Source organism: Sciurus carolinensis, chromosome 2, assembly GCF_902686445.1.
Source record: "Sciurus carolinensis chromosome 2, mSciCar1.2, whole genome shotgun sequence".
NCBI lineage: Eukaryota > Metazoa > Chordata > Mammalia > Rodentia > Sciuridae > Sciurus > Sciurus carolinensis.
This window is the reverse complement of record NC_062214.1, coordinates 12805946-12831063: the sequence shown is the minus strand read 5'-3', so window position 1 is coordinate 12831063 and position 25118 is coordinate 12805946. Positions and strand designations below refer to the sequence as shown.

Sequence of the window (25118 nt, the reverse complement as noted above, 5' to 3'; positions counted from 1 at the left end):
TGACATACTTCTGAGTTTGTCATTTCTGGGGTGAAGAGTTTTTCTTAGGAACCCAGAACTGTGGTGCTTCTTAGCAACGTGCAGTGCTGGGTCGGCCCACGGTGCTGGCCTGCACGTCAGCCCTGTGGATCAGTCGGCATCTTGGCAGCTCCCAGGAGGTCCTGGGGACATGGCCGTTCTCACACCTCACTGGTTGTAACCGGGTTCTCATTTGCATGATCCTTTGTCTCCCTCCGCCCCAGTGGACAGGAGCCTCTGAGGGGCAGGGACCCTGGCTGCCTTTGCTCATGACCGCAGCCCCAGGCCCAGCACATGGGGGCAGCAGATGAATGGGTGAGCTCATCCCAGAGGTGCTGGCCGTCTGCTTGGCTGACCCTTCTCCTCTGCCCCCAGGAAGCTGGGAGGGACGCGAAGTCAGGGAGGAGGCTCTGCCCTTCCCACTCGAGTGCTAGCTGTCCCCGAGACGGGAAGTGAAGCTTGGAGTGGACAGATTTGGCCATGCTGGGGTCAGGCCCAGGGCTGCGTTCCCAGTTGTCACCGAGGACTCCCTGTTGGCCCCTGTTGCAGTTAGTCCACCGTGGCCAGTCCCGTGGTGAGTCCACCGTGGCCAGTCCCATGGCACCTGCTGGGCACCAGAGGGGGTGCTGCTGCCACTGAGCATGTGGTCTTCACTTGGGCCTCACCTGGAGAGTCACCATCTCTGTCCCTCGTGCTGATGGCCCATGTGTAGGATGGGGCGACCCAGGAGTCCTGTGGCCCTCCCTTTAGGTTGCCATGACCGCCACCTCACTGTCCCTCTGGCAGACTGTGGAGTAGTGGCCATAGCAGAGCCCTGTCCCTGTGTCCCGTGGTGCTGCCAAGGCTGGCAAGGTCCCTCCTGAGCAGGGTGGAAAGCTGGCCTCAGCCTCCTGTGCCTCCACCCTCTGTGTGTCCGTCCAGGCTCTGGAAGAAGCTGCTAAGTCTAGCGATATTCAGAAAGTGGTAACGTGGTCACCTGGGAGGTCACTGAAAGACCCCCCCAGGCCTCACGGAGGACCAGGCTGCTCCTGGGAGCATAGTGGCCACACTCCCATTGGCACCTGGCAGTGCCCACCCTGGCCACTTGGCAAGCCCACTTCCCGGTGAGATGACGATGTTAAGCCACAGCAAGTGCAAGTAGATCCCCGTCCACGTGACCTCCAGGGACCACAGCCCTGGACCAGCAAGAGCAGGGAGGAGGAGACAGAGCTTCCTCTCCACCTTGCTCCTGGGAAGTCCCTGCCCAGCGCCCTATCCACACCCAGAATCTCCGACCTTGACCTTGACCGCGTCGTCCCAGGCCCCTGGAGGAGGGAAGGCTGCCTCATGCAGCTGTCGAGATTGGACATGGAGCCCACAGCCCCAGCCAGAGGGAGGGACGGAGGGAGGGAGGAGCATTCCATAAGTAATGCCCGCATCTTCCCGCCTCTTCATTCCCCGGGTGTCCTGGGATGGAAAGGTTCAATGTGACACAGTCGAAAACATGTAAAAGTCCTTTTTAAAAATTGTACGGTCTGCATAAGCACAATCTCTGCATCGGCCGGTGCCTGTGTCTGCCGTCCCGGCTGCTGGGGGCAGGGGGAGGGGAGCGGTGGCAGGTGCAGAGCGGCCGAGGGAGGCCGGCCCGAGGCGGGGAGGCCGTGGTTCCTGGTTCGGAGCAACAGGGCGGAGGCAGGAGACAGCGCAGGAGAGGCAGGTGGCCGATCCCTCCGTGGAGACCGAGCAAGGATGCCCGCTCCCGATTCCTGGCAGGCTGAGCCGTGTGCGCCCGTAGGAATGTCGTTCCACAGATCTCGATTTCTATGAATATGTGCATGTTTATTAAAGCAGACTTTCAAGATGTTTAATTCAGTAATTTATTTATAGCTAAATAAGCTCGAGTCATGAGCTGTCCCCATATGAGACTGTGGCTGCTTCAGAATGAGAGGCTGGCTCCCTGGTCCTGGGGACGAGGAGGAAGGGACGACGCGGGCCCTGCCTGGGGCACAGGCCCCGCGGAGGAGCCCCTGCTGGGTGCCGCTGTCCTGGCGCTGGGCCCCCATTGGGCGCGCTGGGCTGTCTCTTAGCGTGACCTGTAGTGGACCCATCCTCGCGCCTCCTGCAGCGCACGCACACGCCAAGCGCACTCTCGCCTCCGACGGAAAGAAAGTGCCCTTCCTTTTCACTCTGGGCGACGCGTGCCAACCTCTGTAATAAGACGGGCGTGTCTGTCCTAAAGCTCCAGCCGGCTCTCTAGATGAACCCGAAGACCCCGGGCCCAGGGCTTGGGGACCCGACAGCAGGGACTCCGCTGGGGCGGGGTGGTGACGGGCATGGAGTTCAGGCTCCCGCGCCCGTGGCCCGCGCTTGGAGCCCCGGCTTCTGTCTGTGCAGTGGGGACAGGGGCCTTGCCCCCTCGATGCCCTGCTGTGAGGACTGAGTGGGATCGGGCGTCTACACCACGGACCCAGGTCGGGTTCCTCTTCAACTCCCAAGGGAATGCTGTCTGCTAACTCCATGAGGACTGCCATCCGGCTGCAGGGTCCTGGCTGAGACCCCAGGGCCAGGCCCCCTGGCCTCAGGTCCCAGTGCCACGCCTTACATCCTGTGTGGCCCGGGGCGAGCTCCTCAAACTCTCTGGGCCTCCAGCCCTGCACCTGCGGGTGTGATGGCACCCTTCTTATAGGACGATCGTGAGGGTTAAATATCAGCCCAGGGAAGGCAATGGGAGGGTGGTGGCTCGCAGGTCGCCAGCACCGGGCCTTCAGCTTCAGCATCCCCTCGTTTGGTCCTCACCTGTGCGCGTGTGGATTTCCAGCCCCTTTGCACGGGAGGACTCCAGGGCCCCGAGATCCAGGCTGCTCCCCAAGCCTCAGGGCTGAGAAGGGGTGGAGCCTCCAGCTCAGGGGCCGAGCAAGGCTCAGGGCTCAGCCGCTGGGGCAGGAAACCGCAGCAGGTGCAGGTGTGAGGGCAGGAGACCCACCATCTAGAATCCGACCAGGCTGCCCTGAGCGTGTGCAGTTGCCTAAGGGTTAAAGATGCTGGAGCGCAAAACGCTCCAGGCGAAGGTCACCTGCAAATCCTCCCCAAGACACCCCTGCAGCTCCTTTCTCCCCCTGCGGCTCCTTTCTCCCCCTGCGTGTCCCCTCCCACGCAGGGTCTGCTGCCAGCGCCACGCAGGACCCTTGCACCAGGAGCTCAGGCCTCCCTGCCTCACACCCGAGGTGGACTGGGGTGGACCACCAAGTCCATGGACCGGAAGTGGGAGGGAGGGACATCTAGGTGATGTCCCCCACAGAGGGGAACGGATGATGCATGACCAGAGCCAGCCAGCTCCGCCACTGTGGGGCTCCAGCTGCTACCGAGGCAGGAGAAGACAGCTTCTCTCCGGGAGGACAAATGGCCCTTCCCTTGCTTGGAAAGGCCCCTGGTTCAAGGGCACTCTTCTCTCTTTGACCTCAGCTTCTCCATCTGTACCATGGGCAGGACGTGGACCGCACTCTGCTGCTCCCAGGTGCCCTTGCCGTCCTTCACTAAGGACTGGGAGATGAGCACACCCAGAGAGGGGCCCGAACCCCTCTTTCAGTGAGCTCTCGTGGAGGTCCCGCCTCCGCTCCTCCTGCCCCGGTGCCGTCTGCCCTCGCCGCCGCTGCAGAACGGCACGCGGCCCACCACTAAGCCCTCTCCACTTCTCTCTTCCCTTCCAGGTGTCACCAAGCCGGCCCCTCCGAGCGTGCCCCAGCTTTTTGCCAGGTGAGTGTGTCCCGGCTCACCCTCCCTTTCCCTTCCTTGGAGGGCGAGGTCGGGAGAGGGCTCCTGCTCGGGCAGGTCTCCTGGGACAGGAAGCCCAGCACGGCCTCCCAGCTGAGGGGCCTTGACCAAGGGCCCCGCCTGCCTGCCTGGGCCGCGGCCCCATCTGGAAAACGGGTGCAGTCCAGCAACCCACCCACGAAAGGGCCTGGGGCGCCGGCTGAGGTGCCGGCTGGTATTTTCTTCCTTGGTCCTTCCTCCCCTTGCGTGGCTCTGCTCGGTCCCTCCTCCTCCCGGCGGCCCTGTCTCTTCCTCGCTCTCCTTTCCTTCCCTCTCCCCTCTCGCCCTCCCTCTCTCTCTCCAGGCCTCTCCCTCCCTCCTTCTCGTTTCTTCCATCTTTCTCTCCTTCCTGTCGCCCTCCCTTCAGCATCCACCCAACACACCTCAGGACCAACTCCAGCGCTGAGTCCTGGGACTTTGAGATGGAGGCACGGTCCCTGCCCTTGGAGGACTTGGTCCAGCGGGGACAGAGTAGGGAGGCAGATTCCTCGCCGGGTGCCTTACATGCCCCCCAAGCGTGGGAGCTCCAGGCCAGGCGCCCAGGGCCCTCTGCTCTCTGCCCACTCTCTGGAGCTGCCAGTCCTAGCCCTCAGCTGTGCGCAGAGCCCTGGGTTTGGCTGGCCAGGTGGTCAGCGGTCCCTCAGGGGAGATGGCGCGTTCCTCAGCACCCACAGATCTTCCTTCCCACCGTGCAGGGGCCAGCGGTTCAGAGGGTGTTGCCCACCTGCCTTTCCCTCTAGGGGACGCTTGGGGTGTGGGTAGTGGACGTCTCCCTGGTGACCTTAAGGCCCAGGCTAGAGAGCGCTTCCACCCTTTCTCTGGGTTGTAAATCCAGCCCCAATTTAGTCCAAGTCGCTTAAATTGGCTTGGGCGGGAGCAGGAGTCGATTTTCTGGGATTTCCACCTTCTCGGAAATTTCTCGTCTAAGGAAAGAAGCGCCTCGGAGTCTTTTCCAGGCAGACCTCTGTGGGAGGAGGCCTATCCCACTGCTGCGGCTTCCTGGCCCCGTGGGGCAGGATGCAGGTGGACGACAGCCCTTCGGGGCCTGGTTCAAGCGTCCCTCGCTCAAATGAGTGTCTTGTGCATTTCAGAAAAAAGATCCCCAAGATAACCCTTTATCAGAGCAGTAGAGTCAAAGAGAAAGCGGAGAGGGACCCTCTGAGTCCACCGACCTCGGGCCCCCTCAGGCCTACCCTGAGGCTTCTCGGCGGGAGCATCAGGCTTCACGTCTAGAACCAACGGGTTTTAACTAAAGTGACACAAGGTGACCACAGTGCAGCCAGGCAGGGCCTTGGGGACCTCATCAGTGTCTACCATTGCGCACACGCAGGTTACGATAGGTACGCAGCCTCAGCCACCTGCTGTGGCCAGCCAGGGCTGCAGGGTGGAGGGTTGGGGACATGGATTCCGGAGGCAGGGGTCACACTCTGTATCCACTGTGTGCTTTCGGTGCCTCTTTGCCTGTTTTCTGATCTGTGAGTGGGGATAGGAGTCGTAACTCCGCAGGGTTGTCAGGTTTAAACGCGTCAGTTCACTCCGGGGCTTAGGTTCTAGATTTGTCTCTTTCTAGGTCTTCGTTTATTTCTTAAGGTCTCTGAGCTTTGATTTCTTCATTTCTAAAACGGGAATTGTAAGAGCTCCGTTTGCAAAGAGTTCCTAAGAGCATCAGGTGAGATGGAAAGCACACGCCAGACCTGTGGGACACGCGTCCCAACCCACATAAGATCACAGTGGTTGGTGGCAGCCATGAGGTTATAAAGGTCGGGGGCGAGTGGCCCTTGACAACCTAGCCCTTGGAGGCTCCTGTTACTCAGCACAGATCCCACTGGGTGGCAAGCAACAAATATCGGCTCCAGCTGATGTAAGTCTCAAGGAACTGTCTTGGAAAGATCTAGAATAACTTACAATGAAAATGAAAATGGAATCATCAGGCCTGGAGAAAGTTCCAGTGCAGGATGGCTCCAGGGATCCAAGACATAGGAAGTGGAAAGACAGTCACTTCCAGGTGTCACTGCTGGGATCCCCAGGACAGTCTGATTGGCTGACCTTGCACCCTGGGCCCGCCCCTTGGCCAACGGTCGGACACCTTGATTGACAGCTCTGTTAAAGCTAGGGAGGTATCTCAATCAGGATGGCTAGTCAGGGTGGGAGAGGTTCAGCTGCAGCAACCAGCCAACCCTGACGTCTCAGTGGTTTCACGTGACAAAGGATTTGGGGTTTTTTTGTTTGGTTGGGTTTTTGTTTTTGTTTTTGTTAATTTCTTTTTGGTTCCTCACATCAAGTCCAGCATGGGTCCAGTGAAACTCTGGGGCAGCCTTCTCCACAAGGTCATGGCCTTGCTCTTGCTAACTTGCCCTCCAGCTTTGCTACCAAAGGAGGAGAGAGAGCAGGAGGCGTGGGGGGTTCCTTGGTGGCACAGGGGAGTGGCTTACAATGTGACCGCCCACGTCGGGCTGGGTGGAACCAGCCACTGATTGAATCTGACTGCAAGGGAAACAGGGAAATTAATCTTCCTGGTTTCCAGGAAGAGGAAACCGAGGCCAGATTTGGTGAACACATAAATCGCTTCTTCCCTGCAAAGATGGTGGTGCTCGTGCCAGAAGCCAGGGGACGGGATGCTGGGCGGGGCCGGGAGATTCAGACTTCTCTCCCTGCACACAGGCCTTGCCCGCGTGGCCTGCCCAGCCAGCCTCCCACCGCCATGGCGGCCTACGGCCAGACGCAGTACAGCGGGGGGATCCAGCAGGCGGCCCCCTACGCGGCTTACCCGCCTCCTGCACAAGCCTACGGAATCCCTTCCTACAGTGAGTACCGACAGCCCCGGGTCCTCAACACCACGTCCTCGTCCTTCCCTCCTGCCTCAGTTAAATGCAGAATGAAAAATGCAGCCAGACTGATTTTGGACTGGAGATAAAAGAGACACTATAAACATGGTTCAAATTCTGTAGGTTCAATCAAGGCCTCTTGATTGCAAGAATCAGAAACCTAACCCAAGGCAGTTTAGGGATTATCTGGGGATTTAGTGATTCACATGCTGGTGCATCTGGGGATACAAATAGCATCAGGTATGGCTGGATCCAGGTGCTCAGATAACATGGTGAGGAATGTGTCTCACTCTACCTTCAAAAACTTTCCTCTGATTGACTTCATTCCCACTAAAGTTCTCCCCATGTAGCAACAAAGATGGTGCCTATAAACTAGCCTCCCTTCAGCTCCATTACTAGTGGAGAGTTCATCTTTCTGAGCGCTTCCACCAGAATCCCAGACGGGCCCTCATTGGCTCAAATTGGGTCTGGAAGCAAGGCTTACAAGAGGTGGGGGGCAGGAGGTGAAGAGGCTGGAGACATGGGTGGCCTGTGTGGGAGGGGTGCTTCTCTCCAGGGAAACATCGTGGTGGTGTCAGAAGGAGAAATGGGTGTGGGGGGACCTCTCCACCTGACTGCCGACACTTTCCTGCTAAGAACTGAGGATTCTGTGAACCTGGCTCACCTGCCTGCCTCTGGGCTTTATCCTCACCATTACCTTCCGTCTTAATTGATGTGTCAACCAGAGTAGTAAGTGACAAAAACCCAGCACCAAATCAGCTTAAGGAAACAAAGGAGCTTATTGTCTACATCGCTGAAAAATGTTGGGGCACTGGCTTCAGGCAGGGTTGGATCCAGGTGCTCAAGTGGTGCTCTCAGGACTCAGCCTGTGCCCTGGGGTGTGAGCCTCAGTCTCGGCCTGTTCTCCTGCTGTGGTGGCAGACAAAGCTCTAGCACTTCCAGGCTGCAGGTCCCCAGAGTAGGGCTTCCCTCACAGGCCCAGAAAGGCTCCCAGCAGAGGCTCCCACACCCACCCTGATCCGACACCGGGGCAGAGAAGACGGAATGTCCCATCTGGATGGCCATGTTGACCACAGGCCCGCCCACGCAGCCAGGGGTCAGGCCAGCCTCAGCGGAGCAACTGGTTGACAGGAGGAGAAGCGGGCCACAGAGGAGGCACGCAGGCGGAAACCCGGGCCGGCCGCGCAGTCCCCGCATATCCAGCACCCGGTGGAGAGAACGCAGGGACAGCAGCCCTGCCTTCCAGAGGCCGCGCTGACCTCGCTGGCCGCAGTCTCCTCCCCTGAGGTCACATGCTCCTCCTCCCAGCCCCCTTGCGTTGCTGCCCGCAGAGCCTGGGCCTTGCGTTTCTGTTCTTCGTCCTCTTCCTCCCTCCGCCCGTCACGCGTGCCTTCCTTCATCTCTGCGTCCCAAGCACGCGGTGGCCGACGGAGCAGGACGAGCCCCATCTTCACAGAGCTGGCCGTTCAGAACGGAGGCTGCAAACCGGCAGCGGGTGTGTGAACTCTGGATTTTGGTGGATTTTTCGAGACCCTTAATCACACTTCACATTTTTAACGTTGACCGCCAGTTTGGGAATGGCAAGTGATCACACAAAATTCACGATTCCGATGCCTCCAAGCAGCCGCTTGGGCCCCCCGAGCCCACGTTTCTGGTGTCAGGAGCACGTGGCTCTGCGTCGGGCTGTTTCCATTAGCCTCAGTTTGCCACAGTCCCCACCCAGCCCATGTTTACTTCCCTGAATGACCTGCCTGTCCCGGGACGACTCTTGAGTTTGCATACCCTGTCCTAGAAAGAGAAAAGAAAACTAAACAAATTTTTTGTATTTCAAACTACAGTCATGTGACACGAAGGAAGCCAAGGAGCTCCTAAGAGAGGCCAGAATGAGGAAAGTCTACTTGAGGGCCAGGGCCAGGGAGGACGTTTTAAATGAGCCGCTAATTTGGCCGAGAACTGAGAGGGGACCTGTGCAGACTCAGGAGGGAGAGCGTCCAGGCAGAGGGCAGCTGTGGAAACGGGCAGGAACTCACCAGGTCCGGCGAGGAGGGGAGGGTGGGCCGGGCGGGCAGAGCTCCAGCCTCTGCACAGATCTGGGGTTTGTTCCAGGTGAGACCGGAAGCCACAGGGAAGCCGGCGAGCAGAGGGCGGGGGCTCCACTCCAGGTGTTTGAGAGAAGACAGGGCTGCTGGGGTGAGTTCAGCTTGGAAGGAAAGGAGGGGAAGCAGCAAGACCACGGGGAGACTGGAGGTCATGGCGGTGAACACACAGCTGCCTAAAGAGCTGACCATGTGTCCAGAGGTTGGAGGGGCAGGACCTGCCAGCCGTCATGTCACCCATATCGTCACCGTTGTTGACTTCTTGCCCCTCACTTGGCTTGATGTCCACTAATTCCCTTAATCCCCATCTCACCCCTACAAGGAAGGTCACATCATTATCCTCCCTAGAGAAATGAAGAAACAGAGGATCAGAGAGGGTAAACAACTCACCCAAGGTCACCCAGCTGGTTGGTGGCAGAGGTGGAATTAAACCCAGGCAGCCTGGATCCGGAGCCACACTGCCTGAACCAAGTCTCATAAATCCTGGGGGATTACCTGTGACAGGTGTGGACATCTTTTCTAACTTTCTTTCCCTCCTGTGCTTGAAGACCTGCGATACAATCACATGTAAGTTACCCAGCCTGGCTCAGAGCCAAGAAAAATGCAGCCAAAAAGAGAAAAACTAGCCCTGTTCCCAGACAAAACACGGCATTGGATAGATGGAAGTTCATGGGGTTCAAAGCTAGTTAACTGTCTCAGTGACTGTCAAACGGTCTGTTCCCAGACAGTACCGGGTAGGTCCTAAGAGCACATGCCTGGAATTCCGCTGCCCAGTGCCAGTCGCAAGACCCCGGTGAGTGACCTCTCCTCCCTGGGCCTCTGTTTCCTCATTCATGCAATGGAAGTAATAATAAATCCGGCCTCCCCTGGTCGTTGTGAGGGTTAAGTACAATGATCTGTGCCAGAGATCATCTTAACTTTTTCTATAGAGGGCCAGATGTTAAATAGTGTCTACTTTGGGGCCCTGTGGTCTCTATCACAGATACTCAGCTCTGCCATGGTAGCATGGAAGCAGCCAGATGGTGTGAACGGTGATGGGAGTGTCAGTGTTCCAATAAAACTTTATTTACACAAACAGGCCGGGGCCGGATTCAGCCTGTGGACCCCAATCTATATAAAGGGCTTGGCTCTCAGGGCCCTGCCCACGGGGGTGCCCAGTGAATGCCGCCAGCTGTGTAAGTAGAAGCCAGGCTGCCGCGCAGCCCCAGAATGTCCGAGTCACTGGAGAGTAACAGCGGCAGGAAAGCCGCTCCCCTTGGCCTTGGCCTTCGCCTGAGCACAGTGTTCGCCATCGCCTGGTCAGACCGTGCCCGATCCTGCCTAGGAGCTCCCCCCTGGCAAATGTGCTGCTCACTGTGGTTCAAAGAGCTCGGGCGGGGGCAGGGGCAGTAACCAAACTGAGCCAAGTAGAGACAGGGGTGTTGGGAGCACCGGGTATTTTTTTCTCCGATTATTATGCAATGTTTAAGACATCTGGAAAAGCAAAACGAGCAGTCCCACAAACACCCAAGAACAGACCATCCAACTTAAAAAAATAAAGGGAGGTGGCCTTCCTTTCTTCTCGGAGACCCCTGCAGCCCTGAGTTTGAGGTTTATAAGTCTCCTGCGTTCCTTTCTTTTTCTTTATTTTGCTACCAGGGATTGAATCCAGGGCACTTAACCGCTGAGCCACATCCCCAGCCCTTTTGTTTTGTACTTAGGACAAGGTCTCACTAAGTTGCTGAGGCTGACTTTGGACTCACAATCCTCCTGTCCCAGCCTCCCGAGCTGCTGGGTCACAGGCATGTGCTACAGTGCCCGGCTCCCAGGCATTTCTTTATGTGGAACAGGGTCTGAGAACTTTCTGGAAATAACAGGATAGTATATACTGCTGCTCTGCAGACCGTGAGATGCCACCGCACCTCCTGGGCTCCGCCAGTGTGGAGTGCAAGCAGCCAGGAGTGAGCGGGCATGCCGGGGGTGCCGGACATCTTCACTTACAGAAGCAGGTGGCAGGTGGCCTTGGCCCGGGGCTGCAGCTGCTGACCCTGATGGAGAGACCCTCAAACCATGGACAGCAGCATGCATTCTCTCGGAACTTGCTTTTTCCACCCAAAATTTGTCACTATTTATGGGGCAGGGAAAGACCTTGATCTTGATGGGAGGAACTGAGAAGACCGCACTGGTGTGTTTGAATTTCTTTTCTTATTGCCATGTGTTAACTGGCCCTATGGTGGGGCTCCGTGGGCTATTTTAGTACACGCACACAGCGTGCCCGATCCAATCTGGCCTCCCTTGATTCACAAGCCCAGCCTCTTGTAATCACACCTCGACATTTGGGTTGACTATTTTTTAGCTTTCACATATTAGAGAGAACACGGGGACCTTGTCTTTGTAAGTCTAGCTTATTTCACATAAGGTCCCCCAGTTTTGTGCGCCTTCCAGCAAGCGACAGGACCTCACTCTTCACGGCTGAACACATTCCACTGTTTATCCACATTCCACAGGTCGTTTATCCATTCACCCATTGCTTGCCACCCCGGCTGGTTCCCTATCTCGGCCACAGTGTCTCCTGCATACCTGAGCTTCTACCACCGTGGGCTCTGCCTGAACAGGACGCAAATCCGCTGGCATCTAATGGCAGAAGTGGCAAGAGCCGGTCCTCTCAGCAGGCAGGGCTGTCCTAGAATCTTTGACGCCTGCCTGGGGCCGCCCAAGAGGAAACGCAAGGGGAGGGTTGTTCCTGGCAGGGCAGACCGTTCCCCCACCCCATGCTTCTCCACGAGGTCGGCAGAGCCCACGAGCCCACAGTCAAGGCCAGCGAGGAGCTCGGGGAGAGCAGGGTGGGAGAGCAAGGGCGGGTCTGCGAGGCCCCCGATGGCTACCTGCACAGGTGCCTGGGTGCCGGCAGGACCTCAGGCGGTCCTCTCTCCTTGCGCACCCAAATCAACCCAGAAAGGATTTCGGGTTGCATATTTATTTTAACGTGCATTGTATATAATATATATTATTTAATATATTACATACTGATCCTGCAATTTCTTGATCGTTATTGCTAAGGGCAAGCAAATCGTTTTTAAGTTGAGTCGATCTTTCCTCTTTTGTGGTGCCAGGGATGGAGCCCAGGGCCTCATGCATGCTGGGTAAACACTCTACCACTGAGCTACTTCCCAGGCCCTGAGCAGATTTTTTAAAAATACAAAGAGTACTGGGGGGACGCAGGAGCACCTGGCGGTGGCACCAAGCACTGGGGCTGGCAAGCATGAATTTGGCTCAAGACCCTCCTTGTCTTCATGAGAAACCTGGGGTTCAGAGCATGGAAGGCACAGCCCAGGGGGCGTCCCAGAGCGGCTGTGGTGAGCCCATCAAGGATTTGCACCGTGGCTCGGATCTGAGACACAGAGAGCTGTGGATATTTTAGGCACATACCAGTTCCACTCTGTCCTCTCTGCTCAGAGCTCTCCTGACTTCCGCCACTCCAGGTCAAAGCCAAAGGTTCCCCTGCAGTACACCTGCCCTGCCCCACTGCACAGCCTTCTGACCTCCTTGCTCACTCTGTTCTCCAACACGGGCCTCTTTGATGTTTGCCCGTCCAACATACGAAGTATAACCCCACCTCAGGGCCTTTGCACATACTGTTCCTCCTGCCTGGAGGATCCACATATCTTGCTCGCTCACTTCCTTTGGGTTTTTGTTCAAACACCTCCTTCGTGGGACCTTGTCAGATCACTGTATTTAAAATTCTAACTCCTTATTCCCCCTTACCCAACATTACTATGTCCTTTTCTGCTCTATTCTTCTGTACAACACCATCAAGACTGCACGTGGAGCCCCAGAAATCCAGTCGCTCCCCGGAGTGCCCGAGGCGTGGTTCTGCTACCCCGAGCGTCGCGCCCGTCTTTCTCCCCGATCTCCTTGCCCCGGACGCAGGATCCCAACCTGCTCTGTCTCCAGCAGCGGAAGCCTGTGTCTCGGGCGTGCTGCGGGTGCTGAGGACATCCTGGTGGCCCGACGAGTGAGGGAATTCCCGGGCGTCGACACCCTCTCTGACACGCTCACCCCCACTCCAGGGCCCCCGCGAGCCACGCCAGAGGCTCCTGGCGGTGGTTCCGCGCACTCTACGGGGTCCGTGTTGCCCTACCAAGAAGCTGCCCGTCCCTGGCGCAGCGCTTCTCGTAGGTGGGAGGACCAGGGTTTCACTTTTTGCTGTAAAATTTCAATCCATCCTGGACTGACCCTTGGGTAACATAAAAAGAAATGAATGAAATTAAACATTTAAAAAGATCTGCAAAATACAAGTCTAGAGACAAGGCCTTGTGTCCGAGCAGCACCAGGTCACTGTAGGGTTTCCAAATGTCTCCTCCTCACTCCCTGTCCTTTCCCATCATGAACTTGTGGCTGACCCCCAGACTGCCACCTGGGACACTGACTTATAGGATGAAGCCCTTCGCATCCCCTGGCCATCTCCTCCTAGCCTCAGGGGTCAGAATTTTGGGGTCCAACCCTTCGGCAAACAAAAGAAGTGAAAAATCCTTGTTTTTTTCCTTTCATGTTCATTCCTTCGTCAGATATTTATTGAGCACCTAATACATGCCAGACAGGGAGCCATGTGTGGGGAGATTGCAGTGGACGAGGCTGGCCTGAATCCAGCCCTCCTCAGCTCTCAGCCTCAGGAGGGAACAGGTGATAAACAGACAGACTGTGATGAGTGACATGAGGGAGAAGTGCAGTGGAGGGCCCACCCGGGTCCTGGAAAGCCCTTCCTGGGAAGCAGCGTGTAAGCTGAGAAATGGAAGGTGAGAGGTGTGAGCAGACAGAGGAGGGACCAAGAGCGGGACGTGCACTCTACACAGGCCCCGAGTCCACAGATGTTCTTGCAGTTGTGTCTATTTAAAATGAAAGGTGCGCCCACCATGAGACCCATCACGATGCTCCTGTCCAGCCAAGACGGACGCTCGGGCATTGCAGGAGGAGACGCGTCCCTCCGTCTTGGCCTGGAACCAGCCCAGAACACACTCTGGGGACTGGCCAGGTACACAGTGCTGACCGGTACTTTGACATCAGCCACTAAAATGAATGAAAGTGGCTGAGGCCGTGGCTTGAGCAGAGTGTGTGAGGGAGCCCAGGGACGGGCGGGCATGCAGGACCTGGGGGCACCACACAGGTCAGAGTGACTCCAGGTGCCCAGAGACAGGCTGTCCCTAACTCACAGCTCACCCTTCCGAGCGCACTGAGCAGTGGAAGGCGTGGAGTAAATATGACTCGTTACCTTGTCACCACTGTCACTGTAGACTCACCGACTACTGCATAAAACCCCTTGTGACAGCTTAGCATCCCTGTGGCCAAAATACCCAAGAACAACTTAGAGGAGGAAAAGTTAATTTGGGCTCAGAGTTTCAGAGGTTCCGTGCATGATGGGCTGACCACATGGCTCTGGACCCGAGGCGGTGGGAACATCATGGTGGGGGCGTGGAACATCATGGCGGGGGCGTGGTGCAGGAGCGCTGTTCCATTCACGTGGCCGGGAAGCAGAGGGAGGAGCCCTTCCAGGGCACGCCCCCAGGGACCCAGCTCCTCCGGCCACACCCCACCCGCCTGCAGTCCCCACTCATTCCTTCCCAACTAGGGTGGGCCGATCTGGTGACAGCCCTCGCAATCCCCCATTTCACCTCTGATATTCCTGCGTCAACACGGGAGCTTTGAGGGTACACCTCATACCGCACCAGAACACCCCTTCCCACCATTGTTGGGAGGGATCAAGATGAGGAGTCTCGAGCTCGCAGTGAGCAGCCAGTGCAGGGCCCCGACTCGTGGGCTGGCTTTCTGAACCTCGGTTTCCTCATCTTTAAAGCGGGGGAGATGACGTTGCCTGTTTTGTGGATTTGCCGTGAGGACAAAAGAGCGCCTTGTTCCATCCTTTCCTCTCCCTTCACTTTCCCAACAACCCTGCATTTCGTGCGGAAGGAGGCTCCCCAGCTGAGGTTGCAGGAGAAACTGTGCAGTTCCCCTGAGCCGAGCCTCAGGACTCCCGCCGCATCTCCTGACTCGGAGTCCATCTCCTGCTTCCCAGGGGTGACTGGGGGGGGGAACCTCAGTTACAAAGCCCCCCCAGAAAGAGACATTTTCTTTAAAGAAATGGAAATTCAAACAGCAACAAGATACTGTTTTCTACTTAGAAGACAGACAAAGATGAGCAGGTTTAATAGTGATCTAAAAGAGCGCACGGGGAAGCAGGCATTCACTGCTTGTAACCCCATTACTTAGCAATGTCCACAAAAATGTCTTCTGTCCCTGGACTCTGACATCCAACTGCAGGGAATTTACCCAAAAGGTATACTTGTATGTGACACGAAAATGTGTGTGTCACGGCTATAAAACCAAACTGCAGCAAATATATGTGTGTGTGCATGTTCGTATCCATGAACTACTGCACACTGTAAGTAGAGAGTAAGGAAGAACTTCATGATCTGATGGAGAATGATCAGTGTCACATATTTTGAAGCGATAAAAGAGAAGATTGCAGAAGAGTCTGTGTAGACTCCTCCCAGCAACTTCGCACGCCTGTCCTTGCGCAGGTCCATGCCCGGAGGTGGACACAAGGGCTACAGCCTGGTAGGGGGGCTGCCCGTGGGAAGGGGATCTGGGCTTAGGGTCGCGGATGGAGAAGGACACTTCTCTATACCTTCTGACTGTTGGAATTTTCTAGAGTGTGTTCATTGCATCTTAATAAAAAGAAAGCAAGAACTGGGGATACAGCCCCGTTGGTAAAGTGCAGGCCTTGCATGCACAAGGTCCAGGGTTCAATCCCCAGCACCACAAAAAAGAAAAGAAAAAGCCAGTAGCCACGGGAGCTGGCTCATCCTGCAACCCTCTACCCACTCCTTTCCCCTGCCTGGTGCTTGTGGGGTCGGCACCTGTGCTTTGGGTAATCATGGGGAGTGTGGCTGGAGCAGAAGGCAGACTCAGCTGTGACTAGAGGGTCTTTGGTTAAGCATGTCCCCCGTGTGCAGAGCAGAGAGTGTCCCTCACCATTAAGTGACACCCTCCACCCAGAATCACCATGGACGTTTAAGCCATACATGGCTACTCAGTGGGTCCCAGGGCTGCAGGTTCCGTGCCCCCAAAGCCAGGCAGGTAGCATGAAGCTGACGGCATGGACCAAACATGAGGCCCTCGTGTTGCTTCCCTTCACTTTCCAGAGTGTCCTAGAATGTATTTAAAAGAAAAGAGCATACGAATACCAGACTTGAGGTCACGGAGAGCGCCGGATCCATGAGTGACCTGGGAAACAGGCCAGGGGAACCGAGGGACAGCCTGTTGTCACTTGGTAGCGTGGTCATGCAGTGCAGGACCATCCTGTGGTCAGAGAAGCCATAAGTGTATATTTGGGGGTGAAATGTTATGGGTTTTCAAAATAACTCATTCAGATTTTTCCTTGAAAATGTGATGCGGGCCAAGCAGAGCGCATGCGCAACCCTGTGGGCTCCCGAGCACGGCTGCTCTGGAAGCCGATGGACCTGCGCGCTGCTGCCTTGACCGGTAGGTCTCCGCAGGGGTGGGAACGTCCTAACCCTGTGTCCTTGGTGCTTCTTCCTCCTCCCAAGGCATCAAGACGGAGGACAGCCTGAACCACTCCCCCAGCCAGAGCGGATTCCTGGGCTACGGCTCCGGCTTCAGCACCGCGGCCCCTGGACAGAGCCCCTACGCCTACCAGATGCACGGTCAGTGTGGCGCCCGGGCGCCTGCGCGGGGCGTCCTTCCTCGGGCGCCGGCTCCTGGGACAGACCCCTGCTCCAGCCATGCAGGCGCGTCGCAGGCTGGGGCTCGCTGGTGGGCAGTGAGGCCTGGGATCCGCCCTCGGGGCTGTTCCGTGGCGGCGGGGCGACGGACACCGCAGGCCAACAGATAAGCCCAGGGGTTTTGAGGAGCCCAGGGTGAGGAAGCCATAGCAGTGTGGGCTGTGACCGTGGGGCCGAGGCGCCCGTGCAGCTTGAGCACGAGCCACATCAGAGAAGGCGTCGTGAGGAGATGGCGCTAGACAGAGACCCAGAGGGTGAGGCAGGGCCGCCAGGGGCAGCACTGGGGACAGAGGGAATGGCCAGTGTGAAGGCCGTGTGTGGGGAGATGTCGATGCATGGAGGCTCCCAAAGGTGACTTGGGATGCTGGAGCGGTGACAGGCCACGTAGGAGGGGGACCTCAGGGGAGAGGGCAGGCCCGCGCTCTGCAGCTGCCTTGCATTGGGAGAGCTGGGACAAGCGAATCCGCTGCAGACCAGACACGGGGAAATGCTGGGTGCAGGTGCAGGAGCCCTGGCCTGGGGCCTGAGGAGGGAAGGAAGAGCAGCCCGGGTCTGGCTTGCCCCCTGCACGGTGCCAGCTAACCTCGCGGAGCTCTCGCTAGGCGCCAGGTGGCATCCCGTGGGTCATCCGCACAGCCCTGGTGACACTCTCAAGTGGACACTGAGGCATAGAGGAGGCGACTGGTGTTCCCACTGAAGAACAAGGAGTTTAGATTTCATGGCAAACGCAGTGAGAAACGGACCGTGTGGAACCCCCTGGAGACGCGGTGAAGTCCCAGCCCCACCCCAGAGCCCCGCCCCTGCCCTTGACCCTGGGTCCTCTGTTCTGCCTCTGCCTCTGTCTCCTGCCTGTGGACTCTGAGTCCCAGCGGAGGGTCAAAGCTGCCGTGAGAAGGTCGTGAGGGCCTGAACCTGAATATGCATGGACCACGCAGGTCTTTGGTGAATACAAACACCAAAGCTCAGAACCCACCAGCAGCCACTTCAGGGACAGCATAGGGACACGGGACTCAAGAATGGGTAAAAAAAAGTGAAAGTTCAGAGACGGGGATTAGAACCAGGCACCTTGGCTTGAGACACCCAAGGCCAGAGACTTGTACTGGACTTATGAAATGAACCCGTGTCAGGTTTAAGAAACCTAGCCCACCTCTGGCACCAATAAGCTGTGTGACATCGGACGAGTCACTGAGCTGTACTGGTCTGCATTCCACAGCTCTAGTGCTAATGGCGGAATATAAAGGGGTTGGAAAAGGTCATGGTCAGATACATCAAAGAACGCTCGGTAAGTGGTGTGTGGCTTCAAGTTAAAGAAGGACCTTCCAGAGCCCGTGTAGGATGTGGCCAGAGTGTCGCACCTCGGGACTCCCCAGGAATGGGATTCGGGAGGCAGTGTTCCCAGGGAGATCTGCTGAGGGTCCCCCCTCCAAACTGTGCCTACTGGGACATCCCAGATGCCGTGATCTTTCAGGTCTCTTCCCGTCTGAAGTACTAAAATCGTGCTTCTCTAGTTGTTTTTCCAACAGTCACGTATTCCTTCTTTCTGTTTTAACTAATTTATTTTCTGCTAGATATAATTCTCACCCTGTACACTCTGCCCCTGGGACGTGCCCAGTCCAGTGGGTTCTGGGTACATTCACAGAGTCCTGGCGCCAACACAACCGACGCCCCAACATTTTCACCATCCCCAAAGAAACCCTGGGCCCAAAGCAGCCACGCCCGCTGCCCGCCCTCCATACGTTCCTGTGGTAATAAGAAAAGGCCCATGAAAGGCATTCTACTGTCAAGTGCAGCGAATTAAAACAAATCAAAAATCAAAAAAAGAAACAGTTACTCCCCTTTCACATGAATTTCAGGAGCAGGTTTTCATTCACCCAGTTCAAACATCTGAAGAAATCTTCCTCCTGCCTTGCTCCTACATCCACCCTGTTTCCTGTCCCCAAACAATTAACCACTCTTAATAGTACCTCTAACTCCATTCTGAAGTTCTTTTCCCAAATAGAAGTGGAATGTGAGCGTCTGTCATATCACCTGTTACCATGACAACAGTTAGTCCATATGTGATTCAGACATAAGGAAATGACTAGGGTAACTCCAGGGTGACACTGGTTTGTTCCCCATCCCATCTCTCTGTCTCCCCCTCCCTCTACCCCTCCCCCTCCCTCCCTCCCTCCCTCTCTCCCTCTCTCCCCTCCCCCTCCCTCCCCCTCTTTCTCTCTCCCCCTCCCCCTCCCTCCCCCTCCCCCTCTCCCCCCCTCTCCATCTCTCCCCATCTCTCTCTCTCTCTCCCTCTCCTTCCTCCTCTCCCCTTCCCCTTCCCCCTCCCTCTACCCCTCCCCCTCCCTCCCTCCCTCTACCCCTCCCCCTCCCTCCCTCTCTCCCTCTCTTCCTCTTCCTCTCTCCCCTCCCCCTCCCTCCCCCTCTTTCTCTTTCCCCTTCCCTTCCTCCCCCTCCCCCTCCCTCCCCCTCCCTCCCCCTTCCCCTCTCCCTCCCTCTCCCCCCTTTCCTCTCCCCCCCTCCATCTCTTCCCATCTCTCTCTCTCTCTCTCCCCCTCTCCTTCCTCCTTTCCCCTCCCCCTTCCCCTCCCCCTTCCCATCTCCCTCCCCTTCCCCCTCTCCCTCCCCCTCTCCCTCCCTCTCTCTCTCTGCTGGATATCAAACCCAGGGCCTCCCATCTTCAAGTCGAGCATCCCACCACTGAGCCTCCCGCTTGCTTCAGAGTTGGCCTCTTCTGAGGCAGGTTTTCATGACGGCCATGGTCTTGGTGCGATTTCCTTCACGAGTCTCGTGCTCTGGGTTCACCGAGCTTCTTAGATCTGTGGGTTTGTAGTTTTCACCAAATTTGGAAGTGTTTTGGTCACTCTTTCTTCGAATGTCCTTCTGCTGTTTCTGTCCCCCGGCCCCGTCTCTGACGCTGATTCCCCCTTAGCAGGTCTGTTCTGCTGTCCCACTGCGTTGGGTCATTTGTACTTTTCCCAGCCTGGGTGACAAGAGCAGCTACCTGCAAAACACCTGGCCAGGTCCAGGCCTCCAGCCTCGCGGGAGCCCCTTCGGCTCCTGCCACCCCACGGGCTCTGCTTTGGAGGGGCTGCTTTCGCTGGCCTGACCGATCTCCGTGCACTTGGTCCTGGTTCTTATGGCCCAACACCTCCCTGGTCTTCCCGGCCCTCCCGCCAAGGTGCTTCACCTCCTTTCAAAGCAAAGTCCGTCCTACTGTGGCCTCCCCTGTGGGTCATGTATTTGGTGGTTCTTTGCACTGTTTACGGTGCTTTATTTGGATCGTTACTGCTTTTGCTGATACTCTTTGGTTGCAAAGCTGCATTGAGCAGCCAACCCGGCCCCGCCTTTCTTATAAGCCCTGTTATTTGGGTGCAGTTATGTACTGCTCACGGCCTGTAGGGAAGAAAGATGTGGTGGTGCCTTCCAGATGTGCAGGAACATCTGCCCACGCTTTTGTTTTTAAGATAACAGGCTCTCCACCCTTCTGCACTTGCTTGCTTCATGTAGCCGTATGCCTTGGAGAACGTTGTCACTGTGGAGACAGAACATCCTCGTTCTTTTTCCTGGGCATCTATTATTCCATCGAATGATGTGCCATGAGTGATTTAACCCATCAGAGACTGTTTGGCTCAGTTCCAGCCTTTTGCAATTACTATCAACATGGCTATGAAAACCCATAGGTATGTTATGTATTCATTTATTGATTGATTGATACAAGTATAGCTGGAGGGCAGCTTTCAGGAAGTGGGACTCTGGGTCAAGGGGCAAGCCCATGCTTAAACCTGGTAGCTCTCCCCAGGTCACCCTCCTTGGGCACTGACCAACACCAGTGCCCACCTGCAGGTCTGAAGTGCCCATCTCCTGGTACACGTGCCAGCCAGCGCAGGGCCACCTGCTGCATGAGCATGACACCTCGGGGCAGCAGTGACCGCAAGTGCTGCCTTCAGGTCAGGCGGCCCCACTTTCTGCATCTGGGACCAATTCTTCCTTCCTTTGTAAACCAGGTTGAACTTGGAGAAATGTTTACCAGAAGAGCGTTGGGTGCTGGGCAGGCTGCCGGGTAAGGGTCTCAGGGAGCCTCCATCCTCACTGTTGTGTGATGCTAGTATGGACAGACAGATGGACTGACGGGTGGGAACACACAGTCCAGGAAGGGACCCAAGACAGGAGGGTTAGTCCCTAGGAAGTGGCACCTCGAGTCCCTGGGGAAAGATGGGTTGTCCAGCGACTGGTATTGGGACCACCGCACAGCTGGAAAGCATCACGCCCCATTACCATGCACCAGAAAGAAACCCAAGTGGACACACAGTTTGAATGTCCAAAGGAAACCAGAAAAGTACTAAAACAAGAATTAGCACCATTTTTACAACCTTGGAATGGAAATGTGTTTTCTAACCGTGACTTAGAAATCCAGGATCCATAAGGGAAAAGATGGACCAATTGGGTGCAGTGGCCACGCCTATAATCCCAACTGCTCGGGAGCCTGAGGCAGGAGGATCATAAGTTCAAGGCCAGCCTCTGCAACTTAGCAAGGCCCTAAGCAACTTGGCATGGTCCTGTCTCAAAATTTTAAAATCAAAAGGACTGGGATGTAGTACAGTGATAAAGCACCCCTGGGTTCAGTCCCCTCTATGAAAGGAAGGAAGGGAGAGGGGGAGGGAGGGAGGGAAGAAGGACAAGTTCAGCTGTGAGAGGGACATGGCAAAGAACACCAGAAATGAGGGTAAAGTCAAAACAAAAACAAGCAAACCAAACAAATCACGGACAACATACTGGAAAGAAATATTTACGTTTCAAATCAAAGCACGTTAGCCAGATGCAATGACACATACCTGTCATCCCATTGTCCTGACCCACGGGACATCAACGCAGGACGGCAAACCTAAGAGAGAAGGAATGAAGGGACAAGAGACACAGGGAGTGACAGCAAGACAGGAATTCCGATCAAGCTGCAAATTTTTATTGTTTTCACGGGTATTTATGCTGAGGGAATGAGGGGTATGATGAGACACAGGCTGGTTGGCTGTGTTTTTCTTTTGGGCTCCTGATAAGGTGCAAGTTCACGCCGGCGGGCCATAGGCAGAACTATCAGCCGGGAGTGGGGAGGGGGCGCGCTCCGGGAATCCGTCAGCCTTCAGCTGCAGGGTGTTTGTGCAGGGGAGGCAACGGCAAAATGCTCCCTGGGCTGCTGCTTATCATAAAGGTCAGAACGTCCTCAGAGTGAGAACTTCTTCTTGGTCCCTGACAGCCCATCATTGACCTGGGAGGCTGAGGAAGGAAGCTCACAAGTTCAAAGCCAGCCTCAGCAACTTAGTGAGACCCTGTCTTAAAATAAAAAATAAAAATGGCTGGGGATGTGGCTCGGTGGTTGAGTGCCCCGGGTTCAATCCCTGGTACAAAAAAAAAAAAAAAATGCCCTTCTTTTTAAAGTGATCCTACAGCAGTTCTATGGGGGGCCCCTGCTCTGGGGCGTGGTTCCTCTGAGTCGGGGCTTCATATGTGGATAGCGCAGGGCTCTAGTGGGGTGCAGGAGGGGCGTGAGCCAGGCGTCCGGCGAGGGCTGGGTCAAGCTGGAAGCTGCGGCCGGCTGAAGCTGGGTCGGAGGTGTTGCTGGGCTTGAGTCCACGGCTGCCAGATGACAGCAGGTCCCAGCAGAGCAGGTCTTTCCGTCTTTCCAGCCCTAAGACTGTATTGGGGGGACTGTCCTCCTCCTCGTCCCGCACTGGCCTCGGATCTCAAGCTGCCCTTGCTTCCCCGGGGAGCCCACCAGCAGGTGCAGGCGGGTCTCTCTGCTTCCCTCCTGACGTCCGACTCCATATTTCCTCGACCAAACCACAGGGCCTGGTGCCAGGAATGGAAGGATCCAGTCACAAGCCGAGCGGTGACCCAGGAGGCACGGAGGCCCTGGGGGGGCCGGCTTCTGCTTCTTTCGCCCGTGAGGTGTGTCCCTGGGAACCTGAGTTGTGGTGTCTGGGGCCCAGGGCCGCCTCTCGGTGAAGAGGGGCCATGTCCCCATTTCTTCTTGGCAGCGGCAACTTTCGGGCTGTCCTGGCCCAGCCAGTTCTGAGCGGGCGACGCTGGCCTGATCGTCCTTCAGGATGGGAGCCAGGCCTGGCACCCCCGGGGCTGCTGGCCTGAGGTCGGGTTTCCTGGTGTGAATCAGCAACTCCTCTGCGCACGACAGGCTGGGTGAGGTTCCCAGCACGTCCTGCTGGCCCCGAGGGGCACCTGCCCTGGGGGTCACCTTCGCCTGGCTGGCAGGCTGGCCGCCCTCTCGACTCAGGTCTTCCGCATTGAGGACACAGGGAGGTCGAAGGGGTGGCCTTTTCCTCTGGCTGGGTAACAGGTTAGCTCTGGTCACCCCTCTCCAAAATTTGCCCCTGCAAGTGACAGGTGAAAACAGACGGAAATTGCGAATTGGTTTGGGGACCAGCGGGGACTCTAATTAACAACTTGCTAAGGCGGCCCGGTCCGATGGAAATCCCGTGGTCATGGGTCATCCTGGGTCCACGCTGGCATCCAGCAGCTGCCGGCCACTGGGGCCACCGAGCACTGGAAATGGGGCTCGTGAGGCTGAGGAGTTTAGCATTTAGTTCTGTTTCCTCTTAATTTATGATACCGAAAATGTGGCTAGGGATGGGGGAGCCCAGCTCTAAGGGAAGTGTAACCGTCAACTCTTAACCTGGTTAATGCCGGGCTGGGTGAGAGGGTGACCAGGACGGGTATGGACTGAACCGTGTCCCCTGAACCACGTGTGTTAAAGCTCCAAGCCCTGGTATGAGGGCGTTTGGAGACGGGCCTTCGCCATGGAACCGGGGTCAGCTGAGGTCGTGAGGTCGGAGCCTCTGAACTGAGCTGGTGACCTTGTGAGGACAGATGGCTTGCCCTCCCCGCCCACCCCACCCCAGTGCTCACACCCAGAAGGCCAGGGGAGGACGTATCCAGAAGGTGCCATCTGCAAGCAGGAAGAGCGGCCTCACCAGGAAACTCGATCTTGGCCTTCCAGCCTCCAGACGGGTGAGGACCGAATCTCCGCTACTTAAGCCCGCTGGTCGGTGGCGCTGCGTTACGCAGCCTGGGCGGACAGAGCTTTCCGCGGAGGAGCCTGTGCGCGAGGGTGATCCTTCGCAGCCTTAGCACCTCCCTGCCCGTCCTCCCCTGAGAGGGATTTCCAGGGCAAAGCAGCAAAGCCAAGGACCTCAGAAGCTTCCCTGCCGGTCTGCGTGTGGCGTGGAGAGCAGGTGGGACCGGGCTGGCCTCTTCATGCGGCCATCGTCCCCCAGGGGGCAAGGGAGTGGCTCCTGGTGGCAGCGCCATGCTGGACTGAGGTGCACTGGGCAGAGGTGGCCCTTGTCCCCTGGAGCTCACAGCCCAGGACGGGACAGTGGACAGCAGTGAATGACAGCAGCACACATGTGGAAGGGCACCTGGAACATGGATGCCCCCTGACGTTCTGGCCCTGAGCTGCCCTGTCCATCTGGGACTGGTCACAGACCAAGATGTCGGGAGCCTGGGGGGAGGGGCGGGGGACCCTGGGGGAGGCGGAGGGGGAGGGGCAGGGAGGGGGAGGGGAGGCTGGCCTGGGACCCTGGTCCCCGGGCCAGGCGGTGGCCTACTCCGTGAAGGGCACATGTCCCTGCGTCGGCCAGTCATTCCACGCTTTCAAAAACTGAGCAAATACCAGAAATCTTTTATAAGAAATTTCCCAGAGAAGAAAAGTTAAGTTGTTGCCAACAAATGTTTTTAAAAAGATGACTCCCGTGCAGGCCTAAGGGAACACAGGCTGCCTTTTTGCAGTTCTCCTCCCCTACGGGGCCTGGGTGGTGTGATTGTCCTGTTTGTATGTGTTTTTAAAAAGTCACCAAGAGGCTCTCACTATGAACTCTAAAAATAAGATAATTTAGAAAATACTTTTTTTTTTTGGTACCAGGGATTGAACCCAGGGGCACTTGACCACTAAGCCACATCCCCAGTCCTTTTTATTTTTTTTATTTTGAGACAGAGTCTTGCTACGTTAGGGCCTCGCTAAGTTGCTGAGGCTGGCTTTGAACTCGTGATCCTCCTGCCTCAGCCTCCCTAGCCGCTAGGATTACAGGTGTGCACCACCACACCCGACTTAGAAAACACATTTTTGATCACTATCTGACCAAGTGTGGCCATTCTGGACAACATAATGAAGGGCAAAGATTCACAGTAGCCTGACAGACAACTTGAACCCAGGGCCTTGTACTTGGGAGGCAAGCGCTCCACCAGCTGAGCTGTTCTCCCAGCCAACCCCAATCCTACAAGGTTCCGTGTGTGTTACAACCCTGCAATGGGGCTGGGATCCCGGCCCAGTGGCAGAGTGCTGCCCTCGCACATCCTCAGCTCCACCTAGAATAAATCAAATAAACGAGTTGTGTCCAGCTACCACTGAAAAAATTTTAAAAAACCTGAGAAGACTCCCTGTGTATTTAGGGGTACGATGGACGGACATGCTAAGACAGGTCAACCAGCGTTCGCTGCAAAGGAACCAGAGAGGACCGTGTTTCAGATTTTGACAGCCTCAAGGCTCTGTCCCAAGGACTTGTGACCTGCCCTTGTCCCTTGCGGGCTGGTGTGGTCACTACAAAAAT

General features: G+C 56.6%; 1 protein-coding gene across 1 annotated transcript in view; it reads left to right on the top strand.

The window, feature by feature from the left end:
* Eya2 (EYA transcriptional coactivator and phosphatase 2) overlaps positions 1-25118 on the top strand; it is a 160877-nt gene that overhangs the window by 23741 nt on the left and 112018 nt on the right. The window contains exons 3-5 of the mRNA XM_047541636.1: positions 3705-3750; positions 6469-6611; positions 16312-16428. Coding sequence (XP_047397592.1) covers positions 3705-3750; positions 6469-6611; positions 16312-16428 — 306 coding nt within the window. The remainder of the gene's footprint in view (positions 1-3704; positions 3751-6468; positions 6612-16311; positions 16429-25118) is intronic.